The 20,000-nt window shown below is 38.2% G+C and overlaps 1 protein-coding gene and 1 long non-coding RNA gene across 3 annotated transcripts in view; one reads left to right on the plus strand and one right to left on the minus strand.

Moving 5' to 3' along the window:
• hsf4 (heat shock transcription factor 4) overlaps nt 1–20,000 on the plus strand; it is a 50,475-nt gene that overhangs the window by 13,173 nt on the left and 17,302 nt on the right. The window contains exons 5-11 of one of the 2 annotated variants that reach the window (XM_062035574.1): nt 711–786; nt 6,814–6,881; nt 11,314–11,413; nt 12,676–12,794; nt 16,871–17,101; nt 18,834–18,951; nt 19,697–19,762. In XM_062035574.1, the coding sequence (XP_061891558.1) occupies nt 711–786; nt 6,814–6,881; nt 11,314–11,413; nt 12,676–12,794; nt 16,871–17,101; nt 18,834–18,951; nt 19,697–19,762 (778 nt within the window). The remainder of the gene's footprint in view (nt 1–710; nt 787–6,813; nt 6,882–11,313; nt 11,414–12,675; nt 12,795–16,870; nt 17,102–18,833; nt 18,952–19,696; nt 19,763–20,000) is intronic. The other variant, XM_062035575.1, reaches the window with a different exon arrangement.
• Nucleotides 16,525–19,476, minus strand: LOC133641672 (uncharacterized). The gene is made up of 3 exons (XR_009824322.1): nt 19,390–19,476; nt 19,026–19,142; nt 16,525–18,940 (listed from the first exon to the last, which is right to left on the minus strand). It is a non-coding gene; the product is annotated as an uncharacterized LOC133641672 (long non-coding RNA).

The raw sequence follows: 20,000 nt of genomic DNA on the forward strand, positions 1-20,000 counted from the left end.
TATCATATATTGCTGCCCTTGCACGTGTCAATGTTTACTTTTGTATGCACATTAAATCAACCAAAAATCCTGACTTTGGAGCAATGTTCACGGACTCTAGTATTTGGCTCTCTATTAGATGCAATGGTTTTCCGTATTGGGACCATGATTTCGGTCCTAACTTGTTCACCGCTCCTCATATGGAAGGTACTTTTCCTTGTTGATGTCTCAAGAAGGGTAGAAATACAAGAACACACACACACACACACACACACACACACACACACACACACACACACACACACACACACACACACACACACACACACACACACACACACACACACACACACACACACACACACACACACACACACACACACACACACAGCTATGCATCATCACTCCCTCCAGGTCATACTGTCATTGCTGAGTCCTCAGTAGAGATGTTCTCCAAGAGTTCTTACTGGCACTCCATCGGTTCACAGAGGCGACTGCAGGCATTATCATATTGCTTTGCAATAAGATCTTTAAGGCTTGCTTTGCCGTATTTGCCAAAAATGCAGTGCAAAGAGATTTTTTTGGATGCTTTTGTCCTAAACCAAGTGTTGTAGTAAACAGAAACAAATATAAAAACCGTCAGGTTGTGTTGCAGTGTCCATCCATTTGTCTCAGTAAATGTTTTTCTAAATTGAGCTTTCAATGACAACTTCTTCCTCCAATGTTTGCAGGCAGAATGAGGTTCTGTGGAGAGAGGTGGTCTCACTGCGACAGAACCACACACAGCAACAGAAAGTCATGAACAAGGTCAGTCGACGTCCATATGATGTGGCAAATAAAAAGTGAATTAATGCTAATTACCTTGAATTAATAGAGAAAAGGAACTATTAATCCATAATTGATAACCTTCATTGCAGCTGTGGTTCTCCAACTTTATTATTTTTACCCTTTTCTTCAATACAATTCAATCCAATCCAATCCAATTCAATCAAATTGAATTAAAGTACAATTCAATTCAATTCAATTAAATTCAACTCAATTCAATTCAACTGGCTGCACCCTAGATAATGTTTATTTAAAATAATTGGAATTAAAAGAAATTCAGGTTTGTCTTGAAAACAAACAAAAGAAATACTGCAAATTCCCTCCACTTTGTCTTCAGGACTTCAATTTGCATTCTTTGAAATTATTTATTTTTCCACCTTTTTACATTATTGTAAAACTATAGTACGTCAAATTAATATTTGTATTTATTTATTATTATGTATTTGTTTTTAAATTAAAAAAAGACCAAAAAACAATTGAAATAGGTTTTATAGAATATACTTTTATTCTTTATTGTCAAAACAAAGGCTGTAGTAAAAATAGGTGTGAATGAGGTTTGTAGGGAAAATATTCCATTTGGTCTAATTGTCATTGGTGCCACCCACCCCAAGGGATGTTTAATTGGAGTGACAGGAAGTGGAATTAAAGGGGTCATATTATGATGGCTTTTTTTCTTTTTTAAAACACTTCATTTTGGTCTACATTACATGTAATGGTGGTTCTTAGGTGAAAAATGTGCATATATTTTGTTTTACAGACCTATTATGAAACCATATATTTGCTCCCATTTAAAAAAGGCTTGTTTTGAGAGGCGTAATTGTTAGATACAAACTAACCCCTCCTCACCAAGCTCCCTCGCGCTAAGTCAGCAGTCCACTAGTATCCATAATTGTATGCTTCTATTCTTCTTGTCTAAAATGTTGTAACAACAATATGTATAATCGAAGTTGCAGTAAAAAAAAATGTCAATGATACAGGAAACAGGATATAAATCTATTGAATAGACTGTTAACAGTCATGTATGGAATAGAAAGTAAACCATCATTCTTGAATACACCAAAATTGTCAATCAGAATTTCATGGAACTTTAATTGTACTTCTTTCAATTGAAATTGTAATTCTTATAGCCAAGTAACAATGTCTTACATTTAACAATGGTTTCTGGCTTGATTAAAAAAATAAAAAATAAAAGCAAATAATAACTACTACTACAATACTTCACTTACAATAAGTAAAGCATTCTGGGAAATATTTTTTGAGTATTTTCCATATTTACTACAGCTATAAGACATGAAATTAAATCAAGTTTTATATTAGATGTTTTTGTTCTTAATTGTCTAAAAATGCAGTATATACAAAACAGTCATGAATGGAATATACTGTAAAGCATTATTCTGGAATACACCTACATGATTAATTAGAATGTCATGGAATTAAAATGTTACTTCCTTTAATTGAAATTGAAACAATGCTTTCTGTATAATTATGGTTATGATTTATTAGTTTCAGACAGGTTTGACAAGTGACTTTAAAGACCATCATGTGGTTACATCTGAAAAGGAGTAGGATGAAGCAAATCTTATATTTAATCCTATCCCTTCTCCATGTCTTTTATCAATAGTTCCTTCACACCATACATTTTCAATTTTTACATTCATTTCACTTCCTGTTTCTGTTCTTTTTTTCTTCTTCTTTCTTTTCATTCCCTCCTGTTTTGGTCCCGCTGCGCCAAACACTAAATATATATATACAAACATTTAAAGTCAAATTAAAATGAGGCACCAAGAGGAATATCACACTTTTTTGTAAAGCAATTGTCACGCGGGGGTCGCATCTTTATGCGCGGTCGTAGGAGATTATTTATTTATCATAAATCATAGATGAGATACAAAATACAGGGAACAAACAAAAGGGATGCGTGCCGATCGCATGCGGAAGCTAAGACAAAAACTTAGCGCAGGATTCTTCAGCCAGGAAACAAGAAATCAACCTACCTGACTGTTGCATACAGCAAACGATGAAGCCAGACCGAATGTGGCAAGCAACGAGGATAAATAGGTCTCTGATTAGTGGTCTAATAGCAGGTGAGCGTGCCGACCACTAACCTGAGGCAGGTGAACCCAATTAATCCCCATGGAAACCAAAACAAACCCAGAGGTGCACAAAACAGGAACTAAGGGAGTCCAAAACTAACAGAACAACTAAACAAAACATGATCCGGCCACGGATCATGACAGCAATTCTGTACAGCAGATATGTACATCAACAATAGCTGGACAGGACATAAAAAAAAAACATATATATATATATATATATATATATATATATATATATATATATATATACTACCGTTCAAAAGTTTGGGGTCACCCAAACAATTTTGTGGAATAGCCTTCATTTCTAAGAACAAGAATAGACTGTCGAGTTTCAGATGAAAGTTCTCTTTTTCTGGCCATTTTGAGCGTTTAATTGACCCCCACAAATGTGATGCTCCAGAAACTCAATCTGCTCAAAGGAAGGTCCGTTTTGTAGCTTCTGTAACGAGCTAAACTGTTTTCAGATGTGTGAACATGATTGCACAAGGGTTTTCTAATCATCAATTAGCCTTCTGAGCCAATGAGCAAACACATTGTACCATTAGAACACTGGAGTGATAGTTGCTAGAAATGGGCCTCTATACACCTATGTAGATTTTGCACCAAAAACCAGACATTTGCAGCTAGAATAGTCATTTACCACATTAACAATGTATAGAGTGTATTTCTTTAAAGGTAAGACTAGTTTAAAGTTATCTTCATTGAAAAGTACAGTGCTTTTCCTTCAAAAATAAGGACATTTCAATGTGACCCCAAACTTTTGAACGGTAGTGTATATATATATATATATATATATATATATATATATATATATATATATATATATATATATATATATATATATATATATATATATATATATATATATATATATATATATATATATATATATATATATATATATATATATATATATACTGTATATATATATATATATGCTTCTGGTTGAATTTTTGACCACTCCTCTTTACAAAATTGGTGCAGTTCAGCTAAATTTGTTGGTTTTCTCACATGGACTTGTTTCTTCAGCATTGTCCACACATTAAAGTCAGGACTTTGGGAGGGCCATTCTAAAACCTTAATTCTAGCCTGATTTAGCCATTCCTTTACCACTTTTTACATGTGTTTGGGGTCATTGTCCTATTGGAACACCCAACTCATTCCAAGACCCAACCTCCGGGCTGATGATTTTATGTTGTCCTGAATAATTTGGAGGTAATCGTCCTTTTTCATTGTCCCATTTACTCTCTGTAAAGCACCAGTTCCATTGGCAGCAAAACAGGCCCAGAGCATATACTATCACCACCATGCTTGACGGTATGTTTGGTGTTCCTGGGATTAAAGACCTCACCTTTTCTCCTCCAAACATATTGCTGGGTATTGTGGCCAAACAGCTCAAATGTTTGTTTCATCCGGCCATATAACTTTCCTCCAGAAGGTATTATCTTTGTCCATGTGATATCAGCAGCATAATGTCCCAAGAGCAACTGTGAAGACAATTGTTCGTAAGTATAAAGTGCATGGCACAGTTTTGTCACTGCCACGATCAGGAAGAAAACGCAAGCTATCACCTTCTGGTGAGAGAAAATTGGTCAGGATGATCAAGAGTCAACCGAGAACCACCAAAAAGCAGGTCTGCAATGCATTGGAAGCTGCTGGAACACAGGTGTCAGTGTCCACAGTCAAGCGTGTTTTGTATCGCCATGGACTGAGAGGCTACCATGCAAGAAGGAAGCCCTTGCTCCAGAAGCAACACCTTAAGGCTCGTCTAAAGTTGCTGATCACATGGACAAAGATAAGACCTTCTGAAGGAAAGTTCTGTGGTCAGATGAAACGAAAATTGAGCTGTTTGGCCACAATACCCAGCAACATGTTTGAAGGAGAAAAGGTGAGGCCTTTAATCCCAGGAACACCAATTCCTACCGCCAAGCATGGTGGTGGTAGTATTATGCTCTGGGCCTGTTTTGCTGCCAATGGAACTGGTGCTTTACAGAGAGTAAATGGGACAATGAAAAAGGAGGATTACCTCCAAATTCTTCAGAACAACCTAAAATCATCAGCCCGGAGGTTGGGTCTTTGGCGCAGTTGGGTGTTCCAACAGGACAATGACCCCAGACACACGTCAAATGTGGTAAAAGAATGGCTAAATCAGGCTAGAATTAAGGTTTTAGAATGGTCTTCCCAAAATCCTGACTTAAACCCCATTGAGAACATGTGGACAATGCTGAAGAAACAAGTCCATGTCAGAAAACCAAAAAATTTAGCTGAACTGCACCAATTTTGTTAAGAGGAGTGGTCAAAAATTCAACCGGAAGCTTGCCAGAAGCTTGTGGATGGCTACCAGAAGCGCCTTATTGCAGTGAAACTTGCCAAGGGACATGTAACCAAATATTAACATTGCTGTATGTATACTTTTGACCCAGCAGATATGGTCACATTTTCGGTAGACCCATAATAAATTCATAAAAGAACCAAACTTCATGAATGTTTTTTCCTGACCAACAAGTATGTACTCCAATCACTCTATCACAAAAAAATAAGAGTTGTAGAAATTATTGGAAACTCAAGACAGCCATGACATTATGTCCTTCACAAGTGTATGTAAACTCTTGACCACGATTATATATATATATATATATATATATATATATATATATATATATATATATATATATATATATATATATATATATATATATATATATATATATATATATATATATATATATATATATATATATATATATATATATATATATATATATATATAATAAATAAATGATAAATGGGTTATACTTGTATAGCGCTTTTCTACCTTCAAGGTACTCAAAGCACTTTGACAGTATTTCCACATTCACCCATTCACACACACATTCACACACTGATGGCGGGAGCTGCCATGCAAGGCGCTAACCAGCAGCCATCAGGAGCAAGGGTGAAGTGTCTTGCCCAAGGACACAACAGACGTAACTAGGATGGTAGAAGGCGTGGATGTAGCTTCTGTAACGAGCTAAACTGTTTTCAGATGTGTGAACATGATTGCACAAGGGTTTTCTAATCATCAATTAGCCTTCTGAGCCAATGAGCAAACACATTCTACCATTAGAACACTGGAGTGATAGTTGCTGGAAATGGGCCTCTATACAACTATGTAGATATTGCACCAAAAAACAGACATTTGCAGCTAGAATAGTCATTTACCACATTAGCAATGTATAGAGTGTATTTCTTTAAAGTTAAGACTAGTTTAAAGTTATCTTCATTGAAAAGTACAGTGCTTTTTCTTAAAAAATAAGGACATTTCAATGTGACCCCAAACTTTTGAACGGTAGTGTATGTATCTATATATATGAAGATGAGGTTGGTCATTTAAAATATATGACCAAGTCGAGGTGATCTACCTCATCTTCATATATATAGATACATACTCTACCGTTCAAAAGTTTGGGGTCACATTGAAATGTCCTTATTTTTGAAGGAAAAGCACTGTACTTTTCAATGAAGATAACTTTAAACTAGTCTTAACTTTAAATAAATACACTCTATATATATATATATACAGTATATACAAAATAGCTCACCTGCTGAAAAAGTGTGGACACCTCTGGTGATCACTATATGCTTCAAATGATGAAATGATGATGTATATTTTCCTCCACTCTATCCCTGTTTGACTACTATTGTCGCTACAGTATGTATACTTGATTCAATCATACCATCCCTGAGAGTGTTATTTAATCATGACTAATCATTATTAAATGGACCATACATTGTTTAACTAACTACTGTTTATATTGTACAAGCAGGTGCATACAGAGAGCGAGAGAGAGAGCAAGAGAGAGAGAGAGAGAGAGAGAGAGAGAGAGAGAGAGGTGGTTGCTGATTCATGCTGTGCTTTTTCTCTCTTTGCCAGCTAATTCAGTTTCTGTTCAGCCAGATGCAGTCCAACACACCCGGCACTGTAAGCTTGAAAAGGAAGCTGTGAGTTTGCACACATGCACACACACACACACACACACACCGACACACACACACACCTGCAAGGATACACCTACAGGGATGGTATCAATCAACAAAAGTTAGACAGAGTGGCAGAAAGTGTGGGCTGGCTCAGCTGACAAACTGCACCATCTAACTCAACAAGCCCTGTGAATGGCGACAAGTGCTGAATCAGTCTCTCTGACACACACACACACACTCACACACTCACTCACACACACACACACACGCACACACACACACGCACACGTACACACACATGCACACACAGGCAAGGCAGAGAACAGAGTGCATGACCCCGCTAAATCTAATGTATGTAAAATGCTGGCTCAGCCTTTTCGCTGCAGTGGAAAAGACACATTGACACACAAAGGTGCCAAAGTGTTACGGGGTCAGCACGTTACCTGGCAAAGGTGCAATGGAGTCTTTTGAATAGTCACGTGTGCCATTTTAGAGCGTTACAATATCATGTAGAACAGAGTTGGTTGTCACACTTTTAAAGTTCAAATTGCATTGAGAAGTTGACAACTAAGGGTCTGATGACTTAGATGTCAAGTTGTTAAATAGCGTGTGCCAGCTAAAATATTGCACGTACAATTAGTAGGTGTGTCGCAGGTGATCAACTAAGACTGTGTGTACGATTGTTTAAAGTGGTGCAGACCGTCCTATCTAAAGTAGGTTTTTAACGTGCTGTCACTATGGAGACATTCATTTACCTTCACATCCATGGAGTTATTCTCCAACCTTTTAATGTTTTCTTGTGGAACATTCAGCACACAAATTTAATCTAATCTATTAGAAGCTCGATCGAGACAGCGAGCTTTTTAGCACATCAATGGTGCACTCAACTGTTTTCACAGCCTTTGCTCAATACTTTGTTGATGAACCTTTGGCAGCAATTACTGCCTCAAGTCTTTTTGAATACGATGCCACACGCTTGGCACACCTATCTTTGGGCAGTTTCACCCATTCCTTTGTTGCAGCACCTCTCAAACTCCATCAGATCGGATGAGAAGTGTTGGTTTTCATCCAGAATGTCTCTGTACATCGCTGCATTCATCTTGCACTAGTCAGGGAGGTGACCAAGAACCCGATGGTCACTCTGTCGGAGTTATAGCATTCCTCTGTGAGAGATAGGGGAACCTTCCAGAAGGACAACCATCTCTGCAGCAATCCACAAATCAGGCCTGTATGGTAGAGTGGTCAGAAAGAAGCCATTCCTTAGTAAAAGTAAGTTTGCCATAATGCACCTGAAAGATAGAGAAACAAAATGATCTAGTCTGATGAGACAAAGATTGAACTCTTTGGCATGAATGCCAGGCTTTATATCTGGAGCAAATCAGACACCGCTTATCACCAGGCCAATACCATCCCTACAGTGAAGCATGGTGATGGCAGCATCATGCTGTGGCATACTTGCCAACCTTGAGACCTCCAATATCGGGAGGTGTGTGTGTGGGGGGGGGGGGGGGGGGTTTGGTCAGGGGTGGGGGCGTGGTTGGGGCGTGGTTAAGAAGACACTTCATTCATAATTTAATCAAGCATAATGAACATCTGTTTCTACACCGTTACATATATATATATATATATATATATATATATATATATATATATATATATATATATATATATATATATATATATATATATATATATATATATATATATATATATATATATATATATATATATATATATATATATATAAAAGAAATACTTGAATTTTAGTGTTCATTTATTTACACATATACACAGACACACACACAACACTCATCTACTCATTTTTGTACTTGAAAGTACAATGCTTTGTTAAGGGTTGAATTGTCCATCCTCTTTCTATTCTCTGTCACTATTTTTGTAACCATGCTGAACACCCTCTCTGATGATGCAGTGCTGTGTGGCACGCACAAAAGTGCTTTCATCAAATGCACGAGAGTGTGGAATCTTCCATCTCTCCCTAGCATGGCCCAAAACCGGTCAATCCTTGCTTCCTGGGGAAGATCTTCCCTGGCAAGCAATTGGTACTCCAGTACTTGTACCCGGAGGCTGGTCAGGTCCAATCGCAGCTGCGGAAGACTTTTTTTGGGGGGGGGCGTGGCCTCCAGCTCCGGCTGAATACTGGGAGTTTGTCGGGAGAAAATCTCTGTCGGGAGGTTGTCGGGAGAGGCGCTGAATATCGGGATTCTCCCGCTAAAAACGGGAGGGTTGGCAAGTATGTGCTGTGGGGATGTTTTTCAGCGACAGGAACTGGGAGACTAGTCAGGATAAAGGGAAAGATGAATGTACAGAGACATCCTGGTTGAAAACTAATGTTTCCCATCCAACCTGATGGAGCTTGAGAGGTGCACCAAAGAGGAATGGGCAAAACTGCCCAAAGATAGGTGTGCCAAGCTTGTGGCATCATATTAAAAAAGACTTGAGGCTGCAATTGCTGCCAAATGTGCATCAACAAAGTATTGAGAAAAGGCTGTGAATACTTATGTACATGGGATTTCTAGTTGTTTTTCCTGAATAGATTTGCAACATTAAAAAAAATTAAAAACGTTTCACATTGTCAGTATGGGGTATTGTATGTAGAATTTTGAGGACAAAAATGCACATGTTCCATTTTGGAATATGGCTGTAATATAAGGCTGCAACACACACATACAGTATATATATATATATATATATATATATATATATATATATATATATATATATATATATATATATATATATATATATATATATATATATATATATATATATATATATATATATATATATATATATATATATATATATATATACTGTATATTAGGGCTGCAACAACTAATCGATTAAATCAATTAAAATCGATTATAAAAATAGTTGGCGATTAATGTAGTCATCGATTCGTTGGATCTATGCTATGCGCATGCGCAGAGGCAATTTTTTTAATTTATTTTTTAAATAAACCTTTATTTATAAACTGCAACATGTACAAACAGCTGAGAAACAATAATCAAAATAAGTATGTTGCCAGTATGCTGTTTTTTTTCCAATAAAATACTGGAAAGGATAGAAATGTAGTTTGTCTCTTTTATCCGATTATTAATCAATTAATCGAAATAACAATCGACAAATTAATCGATTATCAAATTAATCGTTAGTTGCAGCCCTAATATATATATATATATATATATATATATATATATATATATATATATATATATATATATATATATATATATATATATATATATATATATACACACACACACATATATATATATATATATATATATATATATATATATATATATATATATATATATATATATATATATATATATATATATATGTATATATATATATATATATATATATATATATATATATATATATATATATATATATATATATATATATATATATATATATATATATATATATATATACACATACATATATATACATATATACTGTACATATATATACACATATACATACATATATGTATTTATATATATATATATATATATATAATATTATATTATTTTATTTTTTCCGAACTTATAGTAACGCGTTATTATCTAACATTTTGATGATCTTAGTTTTTAGTTTAGTTTTATTACAGTTTATTACATAATATTATTACAGTGACATTGTTTTTCAATCTGCAACAGAAAATACTTCCAGTGCATGTTTTTTCCTGAAATAACAATAAATACATTCTTTAAACATTTAGACTATAAACATTTTTTGCCAGAATTGAGCCATTTGATACTGAAAAATACAATTAAATAAACTGAAAAAATAATAAGTAATTCAAATTGATCACCAACATTAACTCCTGAGCACAATATATAAAACACTTTAACCTACAAAACAAAAATGAATGCAACATGTTTTGCTGTTTTTTTTCATATAAATAAAAATGAGGAAGTCTGGATTAATAGCTACAATGAGCAAGTTTTGCAGTGCACAGCTTTTCGAAGTGGGGTTTGAAGCATGATACTGATCAAGCATGTTCCCTGGGGTCACACGCCCCCCGTAGCATTGCACCGCGACACCCCCCTCCGCCTCCTAGCTGTACAGCTGTAGCATCAAGGCTATCCCCTGTGTAACTTGACTAGTAAACTTTCCTTTCACGGTTTTTATGGGTAACAATTGTTTTGTTACAAAGTCATTGCATAAAACCCTGGAAGACAAATACTGAGAAGATTATTTCTTACAATTTGACCTGAAAAACAAAAAAAGTACTTTCATCTTAAGGTCACCTCTCTTGCTATTGAGAAGACTACGTAGGTGAGATATATCTGTAAATTGCTATACCACAATTTTATGGTGGCGAGACCTAATGAGTGACAACCAACCCTGTTTCCCCCTATGTCATTTCCCCTCAGTTTGTGCCGTTACCTTACATATCCAACTGCCATGATCTGTGCAGGCCTTTGATGTTAGATGACGGCTCTATCAGCCCCCCTGCATCCAAGTTCAGCCATAGTAGCGCAATGGAGCCAATGCACGAGCCCTTCTACATCCAATCGGTGAGATAATATACAATTTTTACATATAACGTATTTTCTGCAGCTACCTCATATTCACTCATATGTGCACGCTTACCTTGCACATTTAACACACATAGGATTGTTGTTTTACTAATTTGCTAATTGAACATGTCTTCTAGAATGACTGTACCCATGGTGTCATTTAGAGATGTCCGATAATGGCTTTTTTTGGTCGATATCCTATATTCTGATTGTCCAACTCTTAATTACCGATTCCGATATCAACCGATATCGATATATACAGTCGTGGAATTAACACATTATTATGCCTAATTTTGTTGTGATTCCCCGCTGGATGCATTAAACAATGTAACAAGGTTTTCCACAATAAATCAACTCAAGTTATGGAAAAAAATGCCAACATGGCACTGCCATATTTATTATTGAAGTCACAAAGTGCATTATTTTTTTTAACATGCCTCAAAACAGAAGCTTGGAATTTGGGACATGCTCTCCCTGAGAGAGCATGAGGAGGTTGAGGTGGGCGGGGTTGGGGGGGGGGGTATAGGGGTAGCAGGGGGTGTATATTGTAGCGTCCCGGAAGAGTTAGTGCTGCAAAGGGTTCTGGGTATTTGTTCTGTTGTGTTTATGTTGTGTTACGGTGCGGATGTTCTCCCGAAATGTGTTTGTCATTCTTGTTTGGTGTGGGTTCACAGTGTGGCGCATATTTGTAACAGTGTTAAAGTTGTTTACACGGCCACCCTCAGTGTGACCTGTATGGCTGTTGAGCAAGTATGCCTTGCATTTGCTTGTGTGTGTGAAATGCCGTAGATATTATGTGATTGGGCAGGCACGCAAATGCAGTGCCTTTAAGGCACGCCCCCAATATTGTTGTCTGAGTGGAAATCGGGAGAATGGTTGCCCTGGGAGATTGTCGGGACGGGGACTGAAATTCGGGAGTCTCCCGGGAAAATCGGGAGGGTTGGCAAGTATGACTGGGAGGCGCAACAGCTCTGTACTTCTCCCTACGTCCGTGTACCACTTCGTACAGCTGCGTTTTAAAAAGTCATAAATGTTACTTTTTGAAACCGATAAGGATAATTTCCGATATAAAATTTAAAAGCATTTATAGGCCTATAGTATCGGCAGTCCGATATTATCGGACATCTCTAGTGTCATCAAAAGTAGAAGAAACCTAGTTATTTGATATCAACACTAGATGGAAGCAATGACCAGTGATTGATTCAGTCATGCAGGCAATGTCATGTATTTTTGCATCATCATTCTCTCCTCCTTCTCAGCCATCCAGTGATGCCGCCTCTTGTTCTACGAGCGGGCTGACAGGAGGGCCAATCATATCAGACGTGACAGACATGACTCAGGCCAACATGGCTCTGCAGATGCAACCTGATGAGAACGGGTGAGTGATGTTACAGAACAAATATTCTGACATCTTACTCAACATGGTTAACCAGCACAGTTTACTATTTGGTTTGTTAGTTTGTTTGTAGTATTTCATTCATTTAGGGGCAAACAAAAAATAATCAACATAACATACAAAATAAATAATGAACAAAAAGGAGCAGAAAGAAGTAAAACTTATAATATCTGCCCCCTATTCGTACAGTTACAACATTTGCTGTTCACCTCAGAAGACTAGCTATAAATATAAAAAACACAGATGCTATTTCATCCCTACAAGCCTGTTTCGCAGGTTTCCCTTCTCTTCAGGGGATTTTATTAAGACCAACGAACTGGTCTTATCATGCCGGCACAGAAGCAAGGCACTACTGTGTAACAATGGCCACACCCCCATGTAATGTACGCTATATATATGTAACAACCACAGACACTTCAAAAAAATCCCCTGAAGAGCAGGGAAACCTGCTAAACAAGCTTGTAGGGATGAAATAGCCTCTGTGTTTTTTCCTAACCTAACGTATATTCCACTCTACCCCGGTATTGAGCACTGTATAACGGATAAACCACAGTAACTTTGACTATATATGTATATATATATATATATATATACTGTATATATATATATCCCCCGGAGCCTATTTCATATAGTATGTGTATATATATATATATATATACATATATATATATATATATATATATATATATATATATATATATATATATATATATATATATATATAACATATATATATATATATATATATATATATGTATTTTAAATTTTCCTGAGGGAACTCTCCCGAAGGAATCAATAAAGTAATATCTATCTATCTATATATATATATATATATATATATATATATATATATATATATATATATATATATATATATATAACATACATATTTCATTGTACATACTGTACAACAAAATAACTAAACATGGAAACAGCAATTTACTCCAAGTCATATATTTTCATAATCATGATTTCTACTTTTTTTTTTAATGCAGTAGTGTAGGAGTGTAGGCAGAGAAACGACGGAGATTTATTCCTCTTTGGAGAGCCAAGTAACACTCCGTTTATTTTCAGAGAGAACAACACAACAACAAACCTGTCGCACCGGTAATTACGTCAGCACCACAGAGGTGTGTCTCAACACTTCAAAGTAAAAGCACCTTTGCACCTATGCAAGTAAACATGGGCTAGAACGCAGTGAATTATAACCGTAATAATTAATAAGTGTCCTGTGTGTGTATATCCACCACACACGTCCCCCCAGAATTCACAAGAACTGGCCCAGTGAAACGACCAGGGACCCGAATGACCCGCCCAAAGCGATTCCGAAGCTCCTGGGCAGGTGGAGGGGGGTGAAGCGGGAGGGTGACAGCCGGCTGCTGACGGCGAGCAGACGTCGGTTGGCAGTGTGGGGGTCGACCGCGACGTGGTGCCTGAGCCACCTCAACTGAACGGCCCAAATCCAGGTGGGCTGGCTTCAGCCGGTCCACTGAGACGCGATCCAGTCTGCCCCCAATGTCAATGACAAATGTCTTATCCCCAGCCTCCACAACCCGATAAGGACCGTCGTATGGTGGTTGCAAGGGCCCCCTATGGGCATCGTGGCGGATGAACACGTACCCCGCTGCTCGCAGGTCAGGGGGAATGTGCACCTGGGGCAAGCAGTGGTGCGAGGTCGGGACTGGTAGGAAGGTACGGGCAGTGTCCATGAGGCTACGCCGCTGGTCAGAAGCAGACCAGGGGACTGTAGTGCGGGGTATAAATTCACCTGGGACTCTGAGGGTCTGGCCATAAACTAACTCCGCTGAGGAAGACAGGAGGTCCTCCTTAGGCGCAGTTCTAATCCCCAGCATCACCCACGGGAGCTTGTCGACCCAGCCGTCGTCTGTGAGAGAAGCCTTAAGGGCGGCCTTCATGTCCCTGTGAAAACGTTCACACATGCCGTTTGCTTGAGGGTGGTATGCTGTAGTGCGGTGGAGTGAGACACCCAACTGACAGGCAACAGTATTCCAGAGCTCGGAAGTAAACTGGGGGCCACGATCAGACGAAAGGTCAGATGGGGCACCATACCGGGCGACCCAGGTACCAATGAAGGCCCGGGCCACATCAGCTGATGTCGTTGCCGACAGTGGGACAACCTCCGGCCAACGGGTGGTCCGGTCCACCATAGTCAGAAGGTGAGTAAATCCCCTGGAGGGAGGAAGGGGTCCCACCAGGTCAACGTTGACGTGGTCAAAACGCCTTTCGGGAACTGCAAACTGCTCCAACGGGGCCTTAACATGGCGATGGATCTTAGCGCGTTGGCATTCCACACAGGTCCTGACCCAGTCGCGAATGTCCTTCTTGAGGCCATGCCAGACAAACTTTGCTGCCACGAGACGCTGTGACGGCTTGCTGCCTGGGTGCGAGAGGCCATGTATGGCGTCGAAAACTTGCCGTCTCCAGACCTGCGGCACCACAGGACGGGGCAGGTCCAGAGATACGTCGCAGAGCAGCGTTGTGCCGGCATCGCCGAACGGGACGTCCGCCAACTGGAGGCCAGTGACCGCTGTTCTGTACGCCTGAATGTCGGGGTCCGAAACTTGGTCCACAGCCATTCGGGCATAGTCTATTCCAAGGTGGACAGCACCAATGACCACACGGGAGAGGCAGTCAGCCACGGGATTGTCTTTTCCTGACACATGTTTAATGTCCGTGGTAAATTCAGAAATAAAAGCTAGGTGGCGCTGTTGCCTGGCAGACCATGGTTCCGACACCTTGGCCATGGCGAAGGTCAAAGGCTTGTGATCCACAAAGGCAGTGAACGGACGGGCTTCCAGCAGGAAACGGAAATGACGGATGGCTAAATACAGGGCGAGGAGTTCACGGTCAAAAGTGCTATATTTCTGCTCACTGGACCTAAGTTGGCGGCTGAAAAAAGCGAGAGGTTGCCAAACACTATTGACCAACTGCTGGAGAACAGCACCAACAGCATAGTCTGAGGCGTCCGTGGTCAGAGCAACAGGGGCGTCAGGCACCGGGTGAGCCAGCATAGTTGCGTCCGCGAGTGCATCCTTTGTAGCAGACATGTTCAGTAAACTCTGGAAACGTCCAAGAGTAAAAAGGGGTCACCAATGTAGGAGTGTAGGCAGAGAAACGACGGAGATTTATTCCTCTTTGGAGAGCCAAGTAACACTCCGTTTATTTTCAGAGAGAACAACACAACAACAAACCTGTCGCACCGGTAATTACGTCAGCACCACAGAGGTGTGTCTCAACACTTCAAAGTAAAAGCACCTTTGCACCTATGCAAGTAAACATGGGCTAGAACGCAGTGAATTATAACCGTAATAATTAATAAGTGTCCTGTGTGTGTATATCCACCACAGTAGGATATTTATATTGTTTTATTTCACCGTCAAGATTGTTCCTTTAATACCTTTAATAGAAATACTTATTTCCTTTATCTCTGTTCTAAATCTCGATTTTGTCATGATCCGTCGCCCGGGTTTTGTTTGGCGGGCTTCAAGAGGTAGCCACCTGAAATGGTTTTCACTTCACAGGTGTGCTTGAAGCTTATCGAGAGAATGCCAAGAGTGGGCAAAGCAGTAATCAGAGCAGAGGGTGGCTATCTTGAAGAAACTAGAATATAAAACATGTTTTCAGTTATTTCACCTTTTTTTGTTAATTACATAACTCCACATGTGTTCATTTATAGTTTTGATGCCTTCAGTGACAATCTACAATGTAAATAGTCATGAAAATAAAGAAAACCCATTGAATGAGGTGTCCAAACTTTTGGCCTGTACTGTACATCAAATCATCTTTTAATGTTGATACATTTGTTTTCAACCATACAACACATTTCAATACATCTGTAATATTTTGTCCTGATTAAAATGGGCCCAAACCCCCCAAAAAAACAAAACATTCCAACTCCAGCTTTCCCTTGACTACATTCATAAGCATTTGAAAACATTATGATGGATACAAGTTATTATATCTGGGTATTTATCATAAACAGAGGATATGCATTGGCATACAAAGAGCATTATGTCATCCCTCCATTTCCCTCTCAGAGAAAAATGTCTGATGCTGATCAAAGAGGAGCCTGTGAGCCCAGGAGTTAGAGCAGGAGTGAAAGGAGGCAGTGTTGCTGCAGGAGACGCTCTAGCGTTGAGTTCCCCCTGTGAGGTGTGCTCCTCCGAACCTCCAGTGCTTCCTGTTGCAATGGTGCAGTCTGTTTTGGAGGGGAGAAGCTCAACTGCCTCACTGACAGATAAGAGGAGTAGGAGAGCTGCCATGGAAAGGTAAGAGCTCACGTCTTATATCAGGGATTTTCAACTGGTGGCCTGGGGGCTAAATCCGGCCCGGAAATGAGAATTCAGTTCAAAATTTGGGACTAGGGTTGTACGGTATACCAATATTTATAAATGGTTAATTTATACAGGCTAGTAAGGTAAAGTTTTGTACCTGACAAGGTATACCAGTATTAGTATAGTACCGCAATACTAATGAATCATTTTTGGTACTATACCGCCTCTGAAAAGTACCAGTACGGTACTTCTAAATCACTAATCCTCGACTCCATGGTGACAAATAAAGTAAATTTCTTACAATTATCAGCTCTGCAGGACGAAGAATAGCTAAACATGCTTCACTACACACCGTAGCTCACCGGCATCAAAATGTAAACAAACGCCATTGGTGGATCTACGCCTGACATCCACTGTAATGATACCAAGTACAGGAGCATATCTCGTCGATACTAGGATAATTACGTTGATTTTTTTTGGAATCACATCTTCTTTCGTTTAAAAAAAATGTATTGTGTTTATAAACTCATGAAATATGTCCCTGGACACATGAGGATCTTTGAATATGACCAATGTATGATCCTTGGTATCGGATTGATACCAAAATTTGTGGTATCATCCAAAACTAATGTAAAGTATCAAACAACAGAAGAATAAGTGATTATTACATTTTAACAGAAGTGTAGATAGAACATGTTAAACGAGAAAGTAAGCAGATATTAACAGTAAATGAACAAGTAGATTAATAATTCATTTTCTACCACTTGTCCTTAATAATGTTGACAAAATAATAGAATGGAAAATGACACAATATGTTACTGCATATGTCAGCAGCTAAATTAGGAGCCTTTGTTTGCTTACTTACAAATACAAAATCAAGTTGTCTTTTATGTTCACTATTTTATTTAAGGACAAACTTGCAATAAGATGTTTAAGGTACCGTAACATTTGTTGTTCAAATAAAGCCAATAATGCAATTTTTTGTGGTCCCCTTTATTTAGAAAAGTGCCGAAAAGTACCGAAAAGTATCGAAATAATTTTGGTACCGGTACCAAAATATTGGTATCGGGACAACACTACTTGGGACAAATATTTTTGCAGCAAATTCCTAAAAACACTTGAGTGCTCCTAAATGTATCCATCCTATATGTATAGAGGAGCAATGTAAACACACTGGCAGATCATTGTCTTGTCATTTTAACATAGAACACTGGGGTCCAAATTGGGATTGAAATAATTGGTGTTCCCCAAGGCACCTCTTTGAGTCCTCTACTTCTTTTTTTTTTTTTTCGTCATGTGATTCATTTAACTAAACTTCAGGTGCAGTCAGTAGTCATTTGTTCAACTTCTATAGTTGTACTAGTAGTGTTCCTCAAGGTTCCATTTTAGGTCCTCTTGTTTTTCCTCATTTGCTCTATTTAACTGATGGCCTGCGAGGTCTGTTCAAAACCTTGTGAGAGATTAAACATTTTGCAGCAGATTTTACAGAAAGATCTTTAGCTAGCTTTTTTGCAGAAGGAACAGCAAAGCGCTCCTGAAACTCTGACAAAATAGACAAAAAACAATTGTAAACTGTAGAAGACGCCGGTTCCCTCTGATATACTAAATAAGACTAATAGTGAAAGGAGTCTCTTAGCTCTGAGGAAATGTGACAAAACAGTTTAGTTAAATATCCCTGTCCTAGTTGTTTTTGTACTCACAAAATTGTCCGTATTTGTGCGTGCAGATTAGATGCTTCAGATGCAGTGGAAAACATGGATATGAGCCTGGAGGAACTGCAGCAGCTGATACTCAGGAGCCATCAGCAGAGTAGTGTGGAGGCAGGGAGCAGTGCTGTTATTGATGTGAGCATACACACTGATATTAAAGTACACTACTTACACATTTATAACCTCTCCAATTACTTTTTTTAAACAACCTTGTGCCGTTAGGGGTGCATGTCTGATGCAAGGGCTGTTTAACACCTTTCTTACGTCACGACTCTGGAGACCGATGAGCGTTGTCAGCAGGTTTAATGACATTCAAAAGGGTGAAACTAAAAAGACAAACAATACAGTCAATATATACATATGTTATGCAAATGTATTCATATATATGCTGTGATGCTACCTTACAAGACATGAGAAGGTAAACAAAGTGAAATTGTACTACGACGCCATCTTAGATGACATCGCAAATTATTGCTAATGAGTATGGCAAAGATCATACATCAAAAATCATAAATTTAGCTCGAAATATTTTAGACAAAAACCAAGTTTCAAAGTTCAACTTATGATATATACCGGCGATGCAACCTTAAACAAAGGATATATGCAGTTTTTCTTCGAAAATAACCACCATAAAGTACGTGCTGGAACCAGAGATTTCTCTGCTTGGCTTATGTAACTTCCGGTCAATAAAGTTTGATTCAAAATACACACTTCTCAAAGATGTATTAACTGCCATGACCACATGATGGCGACAAATACACATGTAATAATGTTAATTACATAACAAGCTTATTTAAGCACAACACATTTCAACAACAAGAGTTTACAACTTTTAGTTGTAACAGAACAAACCTAATACCAAAACTTCTCTATTTTTCAGCCCTTCAGTGTAAACCTGCCTCTGACTGAATGGAGCTTCACTGAAATGGAATCCAACCTCAAATCAGTAAGTCATTGAATGTGAACATAAATGGTATTATAGGGGTGTGACGACTTATTTTACCAACGATTCAATTCCATTCAGAATTTGTTGTTGCCGATACGATTCAGGGACGATATTATTCTTTTTAGAGTGATACGATGCGAAACGGATCAGTGAGTTTAAATCGATTCAGAATTTTTTTTAGCAAAAAAAAATTTTTGTGTGACTGTGAAATAAATACTGAATACTATACGCTGCCGGT

The sequence above is a fragment of the Entelurus aequoreus genome, linkage group LG24, assembly GCF_033978785.1.
Source record: "Entelurus aequoreus isolate RoL-2023_Sb linkage group LG24, RoL_Eaeq_v1.1, whole genome shotgun sequence".
In the NCBI taxonomy this organism is placed as follows: Eukaryota; Metazoa; Chordata; class Actinopteri; order Syngnathiformes; family Syngnathidae; genus Entelurus; species Entelurus aequoreus.